The 10,744-nt window shown below is 46.8% G+C and overlaps 1 protein-coding gene across 1 annotated transcript in view; it reads right to left on the bottom strand.

The window, feature by feature from the left end:
* Window positions 1-7,397: 7,397 nt before the first annotated feature.
* LOC142784608 (solute carrier family 41 member 1-like) overlaps window positions 7,398-10,744 on the bottom strand; it is a 39,551-nt gene continuing 36,204 nt past the window's right edge. The window contains exon 8 of the mRNA XM_075883031.1: window positions 7,398-7,670. Within this exon, the coding sequence (XP_075739146.1) occupies window positions 7,398-7,670 (273 nt within the window). The remainder of the gene's footprint in view (window positions 7,671-10,744) is intronic.

Below are 10,744 nucleotides of genomic sequence, written 5' to 3'. Positions count from 1 at the left end.
TGATCCTGATGCTTTGACTGAACTTCATACTGATGCTAGTGGACTAGGTGTTGGTGCTGTGCTGGTCCAACTCTGCAACAGTCGCCAGCACGTCGTAGCATATGCCAGTCGGACACTGACCCGAGCAGAGACGAACTACACCGTCATCGAGCTCGAGTGCTTACCAGTCGTCTTCGCCATTCAGATGTTCCCACCGTATCTACATGGCCGCGAGTTCACAATAGTGACCGATCACCACTCACTATGCTGGCTTGTGGGACTTCGTGACCCGTCTGGCCGGCTGGCTCGTTGGGCGTTGCGCCTCCAAGAGTACAACTTTTCTATTACCTATAAGAGCGGACGATGTAACCCAGATGCCAACTGCTTATCCCACCTTCCTTCAGTACACACCAATGCTGACGACATTGACATTGATGACTATTTAGTTTCTGTCTCGTCCGACTTTCCAGATACCAGCAGCTTCAAACGTGAGCAGCAGCGCGACCCTACTCTGAAACCCTTGCTCGAAGCTGCACATAACTCCGTCGACAAGCACTTTAAAATTTCAAATGGCTTGCTGTATAAAAGAAACTATTCAGCCGATGGCCTCCCATTGCTTCTAGTGGTGCCGGAAAGCCTGCGCTAGGTCGTCCTTCGTTCTGCGCACGATGACATAACATCCGGTCATCTCGTTTTCACACTTACGCTACATCGACTACGTGACAGGTTCTACTGGCCGAAAATGTGGAAGACCATAAAACAGTACGTCACCAGCTGCACTATATGTCAGCGCCACAAGCGATCCACCACTGCCCCGGCAGGTTATTCGCAGCCCATCCCTCCACCGATATTCCCCTTTTGAAAAAGTCGGCATCGACTTGCTCGGACCCCTTCCTAAGACCCCATCGGGCAACCGATATGTTATAGTGTGCGTCGATTATTTAACGCGTTATACGGAAACGGACGCACTGACATCGGCCACAGCGGCCGCTGTTTACCTTCTTTTCTGTTACAACGGGTCATACTGCGTCACGGTGCTCCACGGGTTGTCATCAGTGACCGTGGACGACAATTTATGGCCGATATGGTTGAAAAAACTTTGCGCCTTTGTGGCTCCCCTTATCGCCACTCCACCCCTTACCATCCGCAAACTAACGGTCTCACTGAGAGAACAAATCGAACTCTCACGAATATGCTATCGATGTACGTTGATGCGGACCACAGGAACTGAGACGCCGTCTTACCGTGTGTTACTTACGCGTATAACACCGCCAAGCATGAAGTGACTGGACATTCGCCCTTCTTTCTGCTTTACGCACGAAATCCACAGAGTTTTCTGGACACTCAATTACCTTTCTCGCATCAGGAAGATCTGTCCATCGCTCAGACGTTGTGTCGCGCGAAGAAGCACGTCAACTAGCGCGCCTTCGAACATTGTCTTCGCAAGAACACAGCAAGAGTCGCTACGATGAAAAGCATATCCTCGTAGAGTTTTCTCCTGGTGACTACGTGTGGCTGTGTACTCGTGTTCGTAGAAAAGGATTGTACCGGAAGTTTCTAGCAAACTATTCTGGCCCATTCGTGATAGTCACTCGTCTCAGTGACGTGAATTACCTTGTCGCCCGAGTCACAGCCAATAACCGGCGTTCGCGCACTACGCAAATCGTTCACGTAGCCCGCCTCAAACCGTACCATCATAGGCCTATTTAACTCGCTCGGCGAGCTTCGTCTGCCGCCGGGGGAAATGAAACGAAGATGCACGAGTCTACGTCTACTGGGCGCGGAAGGAGAAGAGTAGTGGAGCGGCGCCTGGACTGTGTGGTTGGGTGGAAGCGTTCTAGGCCTGTTTCAGAAGTATGCTGCTATTTCACAACGCCATTTCACCTCATCTGTAAATAAACACAGTCACTCGTAACAGTATATTGAAGGAACGACAACGTTTTCACTTTGTTACCTGGTCTTGAACTTATATTTGTTGACTTCGAGCTCAACGGCCATTCACATTTATTCTCGCATTTGATGCAGCAGATAATAAATGTGAATTTGTGTTACGAGTTTTGTTTTGTTTACTGACCTCCAGTGCACCGTATGCTCTGTCCCTCCCTCCCCCAAAAAACCCCTTGAATCGCAACGTAAAATATATTGGACGACATAGTGCGACCAGTTACAGTGTACAATACATTAGACAACGCTTTGCGGCGAGGTGACATCACATGGAGAAAGACAACGTGGCACAGGTGGAGAACGCGACAGTTACCCAGATGGCATCGCTTTTTTTCAGTTTAGTTCTGTTCAAGATTTTAGGTTTAGGCATTCGTCGTGATTTCAGCTGCGAACAAACGAAGCTTTTACTCATATCGAAATTTCTCCAGCCTGAACTTTTTAACGCTATCACGTTCGAATCTTCACCAATAGCGTAGAGCGAGTTTTCCCATAATGAAGGTAGGTATGTTTATTTACAGAAAGACAGAGAGGTCGGCCTGAGCGCTAGCTTGCTCTAGCCTGCTACTCTACACTGGGGGAAGGGAAAGAGCAAAAGAAATGATTGATTGATTGATATGTGGGGTTTAACGTCCCAAAAAAAGAAAGAATAATGGATGACGATGGAGACATAGAGAGGTGAGTATGTAGTGTTCTTTCTAGCTGAGACATATTTTATAGCCGCGCACATAGTCCAGTTGTTTCTAAAAAGGTAATAACTGCTCTTGTGACCGCAGTTGCACTGTTGGTGTCTGGCCAAGGGCCCAACATGGCCTCATCAGTTAATGACCTACTGCGATATAGTTCAGTAGAAGAAATCAGTGTTTGTCGTTCACGTGCGTATGCTGGGCAGACACAGAATATGTGCTCAAGTGTTTCTGGCACATCAGAGTGTTCACACTTAGGGCCGGTGTCACTGCGACCGATGATATGTGCGTAACGCCTGGTATACGCTACACCAAGACGAATGCGGTGGATCATACTTGTGAGTTGCTGTTTCAACTTAGGGGGCATACGGAACCTCATTTCCGGGTCCCATTTGTGGAGTCGCTGGTGTCGCCGTTCCGGTTTGGTCCAGTGCTGAAGTGTGTAGCTGCGCATTACGCAGTGAAGCAGGGCATTCGTGTCCGCTCGTGAAAAGGCAAAGCGTACGTAATGAAAAAGAATGAGCAGTCATGCGGTCTTGGGCTCATTGATAAATACACAACGTTAGATCACTAGGAGCGTCGCCAAGAGTTATTGTATAGTACTATGAAATGATTGAGTTTTACAAAAAAATTATTACGCTTGCTCTTTTGTTATATAGGTAACTGTGTCGTACTGTGCGTACTCATTCCCGTAATATTAGGTATCAAAGATGTTTTGGAAACTCGTAGAACCAATAAATATGCTTCATTTGGATATGAAGTAAATGTTACCTTGAGCATACTTTTTTTCTTGTGAAACTGGCCCTTATGGTGTCCTTGATATTTTCCTCAATAACTTCAACTAATTCTGGGGCTGTGCTTTATGACGCTGTAACACTTGTTTGTTGTGCCTTACGCACCACTCATTATTGATATTGTTACCACATATGCAATTTAGGTATATGCATCTGTGTAGTGGGGAGCAGGGTGGTGCGAGACGAGGAGGACGTTCGCCGAACCAATGCCGAGACATTGCTTTCTTTGCGACAAACAGTGATCTGCAATCACTTTATCAGACATTACAGAATTACCTAAACATGATAGAGGAATGGCTTCAAAAAATTGAAATGTCTCTGAACGTAAACAAAAGCATGCTTCTAGCGTTCTCGTTCAGGGATCCTGTCAACATTTCCTTGATGTATGGCACCGACCAGATTCCCCAGGTCGATTCACTCAAATACTTAGGCATCATATATAACAGCCCGGTAAATTGGAAAAGCAACATTGATCCCATTGGGTCCAAAGCAACACGAGCCATGGGGTGGTTACGCAAGCTCAGCAACATAAAAAGGGGATTGAAGAAATACATTGGTAATGGTCTATAAAATGTACATTCGTCCTATCATGGAATTCGCCTGTGTCCTATATTTGGTTAGTGCGACATATAAAATACGACCGCTAATACTATTAGAAAGGGAGGCTTTACGACTGTGCCTTTGACTGCCCAAGTTTGTTGCTAACAATGTGCTATACATGGAAGCGCGTCTACCGTCATTGTTGAATAGATTCGAAATGTTTACTATACAAACATTTTTAAATTTATACACTGTGCCCCAGAGAGCATCATTTTATGCTTTTATTAAAGAACCAAGCTTATTTTTTGAAACTTGGTGGTCGCAATTACACTGCCCACAGATCATGTTCGTTCAAGCGCTGCTGGAACCCACTGAACGTCAAAATCAAACATATTTTCTCAACAAGAAACGTTAATTTAGATCTTCAAATAGAATTTGAGAATATTTTTTCCTCTTACGCAAAGCAAATGCCATTTGAACATTTAAATGATCGGCTGCAGCAAAACTTGGCACACGTGAACATGAACAACATTATTGCGACTGATGCATTCGTATCAAATGAAAAGGCTGGGCCAGGTATTTCTCACGTTTCCTTGACTGGTCTTTTTCGGTTAGACTCCCAGATTACACACCAATCTTCATAGCAGAATTATTTGCTATTGTACTGGACCTACGGAAACTTCCTTTGGGCGAATCGGAAGCAGTCGTAATTACAGATTCTTTTTCAGTATGTGCTGCTCTATCTTCAGGAGCCAACTTAACACTTATGCACATGTTTCGAACACTCATACCGACAAACTTAAACAAGCTGCAGCTCCTATGGGTACCAGGTCATCGTGGCATATATCTCATTGAGATGGCGGATACACTAGCCACAGTACGTCTTAGCGGTCCCCTTATCCCGATATTTCCTGATACGGCTCACGCGACAGCAATAATGTTTAGAAACCTCTGTTTGCATAAATACTACTGCTACTCAACGGATAAATATCGAGATTTCGCACATCTAAGATGCCGCTGGAATACACAGTGGTGTGCAACACGGCGCTTCGAAGTCACTTTTACAAGACCGTGTTGCATAATTCCGCAACTGAATTAATATTTCCATAAAATTGGTCTAAAGGCATCACCTTTATGTCAGACTTGTGAAGAAATGTAAACGATAGACTATTTCTTTTTGTTCTGTCGCCAATATTCTCATCAGCAGAAAAAATACCTGGTAGCTCCAGTCGAAAAATTAGGATTAGAATTCAATGTGGCAGTAATTTTGTCATTTCGCAGCATTAAATTCGGTTACAGCCACAAGGACGTCTGCTCTGCGGTATTTCACTACATAAATGAAACAAAGCGATTGCCATTTTACATAATATATATATATATATATATATATATATATATATATATATATATATATATATATATATATCGCTCGTTTTCGACCTGCCTTTACCTCTGTCTCAAATGGCATCTGATAGCCTGCATCGCTCCCTGCTCAGATATACTCCTTTTTCAATTTTCGGCTTTTCTTTCCATATATTTCTTTTTAGTCGAAAATTACGTTGTGTTTGAAAAACCATAAGCCTTTTACTTAAGACCCTGCCGCCCGGTTCTTGGCCGATCCCCCTTTGTGGGTGTGCGCCGGAGTATCAGAGATCATCATCATCATCATCAGACCGCTCAGCTGTGAAGGGTCGGTGACGAGCTTGCTGAGCGGGGGCTGCCCACCTCTGTGTGGCGGGGCTGTGACAAAGGCCTGGGCCATATCGCTGGTCGGCCGCGCATGAGTCACCACGTGGCCACGGAGTTCTAGTTTCACTGATGTCTGTCACACATACCGATGGTTGCAAAGGAGCTAGGGGCGCCGCCGTGTGGTAGGGTGGACTGGTAGGCGGATGAGGAATGGTTTCGTCAACCCAACCACCTTGTCGCTGCAGCTCTTCACGTACTATGGCCCGAATAGTAACGGCAAGGTCGGCGGACGGGCTCACATCGACGCTGGTGACCGTTGTCACAATTTGCCAGCCTACAAATTTCGGGGCAATACGACGGGTCTTCAGCTTCTCGAAAGTACGGCAGTGACGTTGGACGGCGGAGACGGAAGTGAGGTCTTCCCTGCCAATCAAAAAATTGTAGACATCCTCTGCTATACTCTTCAGAAGGTGTCCGACTATGTTTTCTTCAGACAAATACGGATATATGATCTAGCAGAGCATCAGAACCTCCTCTGTGTAGGTAATACACGTTTCTCCAGGAGTCCAAGCTCTTTGACCCAACGTGCGCTCTACGCTTTTCTTTTTCGAATCAGAGTCGCCGAAGCATTTCTCGAGTTTTCCAGCGAAACGATCCCACGTGAATATTCATGGTTTTCGTACCACATCAGGGTGGTTTCCGTGAGAAACAGCGTGAAATTTCCCAGTTGGTCGGTGGGATCCTAGCAGTTGTACTGGCTCACCCTTTCGTAATGTGTCAACCACGCATCCACGTCTTCTTCTGCCCTTGCCGTGAACGGGTGGGGTTCCATGTAGTGATACCAAGGTGCAGCCGGCACTGACCTTTGCATGGTTGAGAAGCCGTTATATTCGCTCTCAGTCATGACGGTTGTTGTCGGTGCAAACCGGCAATACGACAGCTCCGGCGAAGTTCAAACAGCTGTGGCTCCGTGGTTCGTTGACGTGCTGTTAACCACCACCTCCACCACTCTGTTACGTCTACGAGAGGGGTTTATTCAGAGCCGACATAACGGTAGACTTGAAGGTATACAATGAACGTGCACCAGAGATGTAGATGTAGATGTAGATCCTAAACTCGTGGCTCACACACACTTTGGCGGATCGGCAAAAATTGGGTAGCTTGCCAAAAAAACTAATTTCCTCTTGCCACCAACCGAAAGTCCTCTTCGTCTCGCACCACCCTGTTCGCCGCTACACAGATGCACATACGTAAATTTCATATGATGTAACAATATTTTCGGCATTGCCTTCGGCAGTTCAAGTTATTAATCACTGGTATGTATCCCAAAACGTCTTCTAAATGTTCATGTTCATTACTATACAGTGCTCGCAAAATGTACCATCACAAGTAAAAATAAGACAAAGAAGACATAGGGTGGAGTTCTTTTTATCCAAAATATTGCACGGGAAACCCATATAACTTGCGCAACAATCACACTTACGTCTTCACGTAGCTGATATCATGATATCAGTACGGTGTCGAAGCATACTTGTGCTTTGCGACGTATGCATGCATACACGCACAAAGTAAAAAGAACCAAAGGGTCGGCAAACTTTCATTTTCTCAAATTTAATTGACGTAATAAAGATAAAAGCATAATAACCCTATAATCAACGAAAAATAAAACAAAAAAGTGGTCTTGTCATCACATATCAAAGCGCACAATGTGCAATGAGCACTGAAACTGCACCTGGTCCACTCAGCTGAAGCGAAGTACGTGGCATCACTAGGACAAGGTGGAATTGCCGTAACTTTGCGTAGAAGACGACGCATGCGCAGTGAGATGAGTGGTCACGGGCGCGTAGGAGCGCAGCTCTTCTTCTTGAACGGCCGATTCGTCGCCCATGTAGTAGAGCAACGCGTTGGCCATGGTGAGAAACCCCGTGCCAAGGAAGTCGCCGCAGCCCGTCAGGCAGGGAATGGCCGCGTTGTCCGGGTCGACGCCCCAGTTCCAGAGGTGGTACACGATGAGGCGCGCCAGGTACAGCAATACGAGCACCTTCACAATTCGAGTAGGTGTTGGTTGTTCCGGCATAATATTACTAGTTGCAGTCGCACGTGTCAAAGCCACGACATATTTATTAGGCATTTCGTAGCAGAGAGCTTCAGCAATTCTGACACCACCACTCGCTAAGGTGTACTAGTCGCTAAGGCACCCGGCTGCTGACTCGCAGGTCGTGGGAATGAATCTCGATTTCGGTGCCTGCATTTTCGATGGAGGCGAAAGTTCTGTAGGCCCGTGTTCTCAGGTTTGCGTGCACGCTAAAGAACCTAAGGTGGATTAAATATCCGGAACCCTCTACTAGGGCGCCTTTCATATACATATGGTGGTTTGGGGCAATAAACCCCACATATTATCATCATGCGATTAAATCACTGCCCCAGCGTTCGTATGTTCGACGGATGCCCATGTGCTTGAGGCCCATGTTTGAGGCACATGTGCTTTTATTTAGGTTAATGTTCAAGAACCTCAGGTGGTACAAACTTCCGGAGCCGTGCTCTACAGTCTCTCGCATATACATAAGTGGTTTTGGAACGTTAAGCACCAACAAATATATTGTGGCTAATTTCAGTAACGAGTACCAGCACCTGTTTTGTCACACCACCATCACTTTAGCTTACCCTGTCGCAGACATTGCTGAACGTTTCACATCTACATCAGCCGACGACAAGCTTCGACCGACACCAAGTGACGTGACTTCGTTACTTGCAGAGTTGATTTCAATTTGACCCTCTCGGAACAGCAAATGACTGAGCTACGTGAACTGCTATTTAGAGTTAATAAGTGCTTAGCATCCAACTCGCAGGTTGGTCAGACACTGATTCTCAAATACCGAATAATTGCATATACCGACACCTCACCCATAAAACAACACCCTTACTGCGTTTCGGCAAAGGTACGTGACGTGATAAATCCTCACGTTAAAGAGATGCTGCAAGATGACGTTATCCAACCTTCCAAGACTGCTGTAGTCATCTCCGGTGGTTCTCGTAAAGGAAAAAATTCCGCCATATCCACGAAGTGAATGATGATGAGTGGGCGAAGCTCCGGAGGTAAACCTGGTAAACCATGAATCCTCTGTACATTTTGCCCACTCGAGTTTATTACATCGCTCCCCCTAGCGTACGTCGCCGCACTAAATCGAACGATTGCCTTCAACCAATGACACGAGCCATATGTGACATCATTTCTATTTTATAAGATCTCGCGTCTTTCATCAACTACAAGTACCGCTTTCTAGTTTATAACATCTTGCATTTTTTCATCATCAGCTACAAGTACCACCGTCTAGTAAACTCTACAAGAACTAAACGAGAGGTGGCTACATGGATGGATGGATGGATGCTATGAGCGTCCCCTTTATAACGGGGTGGTGACAGGTATGCCACCAGGCTCGACAAAAAAAAACCTTTTTTCTTTTTTGATGTTGGCCTAATGCCTCTACTTCGATAAATTCTATCTTAATGGAAAAAAAGGTAAATTTTCAGCTTAAGTTCTCTGCCATTTACGGCACACTGTCCATATTTTATTTTTCCAATATTTATTTTTGTCCTTTCTCTCTAATTTTCTGCCACCAATACTCTAACCGTCTCTTACTTATTTCAATCGCGGGTGTGTTCAGCTTTCCATTGTTGTCCCTAAAACCCAAGGCTTCCTGTAGGCTCGTGCCCAAACGTACACCTGGGTGGATATCTCCACATTTAATCAGAACATGCTCCGCCGTTTCCTTATCTTTCCCGCAGCATGTGCATTGTTCTTCTTCTTTACTGAATCTTGCTTTATAACTACGCGTTCTAAGGCAACCCGATCTCGCTTCAAGCAGTAAAGCGCTTCCCCTTGAATTATCGTAAAATGCCTCCCTCCTTATTTCATTTTTGCCCTTTCGGTAGTTACTCAAAGCCGGTTTTTTCTCCATAGCTGCCATCCAGTAAATCCTCTCCGCCTCCTTGACTTTTCCCTTAACGCTCTTTGTTGACATATGACTTACAATACCAGCCGTATATTTACTAGTGAGTCTTCTAGTTCTTTTTCTCCACTGTGTGTCCACGCTCTTCCTATACAAATAACGGAACACCTTCTCTGCCCATCTACTCTCCTTCGTATTTCTTAAACTTTCTTCGAACCTTATTTTGCTCTGCGCTTCCCTCGCCTCAAAACCTGCCCACCCCATATCGCCCTTTACAGCCTCGTTTGTCGTCTTCCCGTGAGCACCCAACGCGAGGCGTCCCACAGTCCTTTGATTTACATCCATTCCCGATTGCACCTCTGCCCTCATGCACACCACTGAGTTCCCAAAAGTAAGCCCTGGAACCATTACACCCTTCCACAGACCTCGAAGCACCTCATACCTATTGTATCCCCACAACGCTCTGGGCTTCATTAAAAAGACACAGTACAAAATACTAAAAACAAAAAACGAATACCGTATTAGACCTAATCAACGCTCTGTGCTTCAATGCATTCTCCAGCTCTGCGTAGAGTTCGGGGCACACGTGTCGCGCTAGCGATGGGGTCAGCACAGTCTCGGTTTGGAGCTGGCGCAACCTCACCGCCTCCCACCGGGTAAGATCCTTGTGCGGAGGCGGGAAGCCACGCCGTTGCTCCCTGTACCACGCGAGGATGTCGCCGTAATCGAGCAGCTGCTCCTCGCCTTCTTCTTCGGTCGCCGTCGCGTCTTCGGAGGCGGGCGCGGCCGCGGTCCGGCACGTGGCGAGACCACGGGCCGCGGCATCCGCCTCCTCGTTGCGGTTCGGAGATCCTGGTATCAGGTCCCTACCCATGTGAGCCGGGAACCATTTTAGCGTCAGCCTCGACTTGGACTCGTCGCTGTGCCCCGAACTCTACGTGAGTGAAATGTGCAGTGTGTGCGCGAGCGCGAGAGCCACCCTGGCTCACATACTCTGGGGATGTGACGCAGACAGCGCGGACGGTCCGGTGTTACCGCCGCAAGTAGAACAGCGTGTGGGGTCTACGGACCCAGAAGACCAGCGAAGGGCCGTCCGGCAGCTCGAGGTCGCACTGGCGCTGCAAAGGCGAAAGGGGGACACCCTCAGTAACCCGAGCGGCGCCGG

Source organism: Rhipicephalus microplus, unplaced genomic scaffold (genome assembly GCF_043290135.1).
Source record: "Rhipicephalus microplus isolate Deutch F79 unplaced genomic scaffold, USDA_Rmic scaffold_15, whole genome shotgun sequence".
In the NCBI taxonomy this organism is placed as follows: Eukaryota; Metazoa; Arthropoda; class Arachnida; order Ixodida; family Ixodidae; genus Rhipicephalus; species Rhipicephalus microplus.
This window is presented reverse-complemented; position numbering and strand designations above follow the sequence as displayed.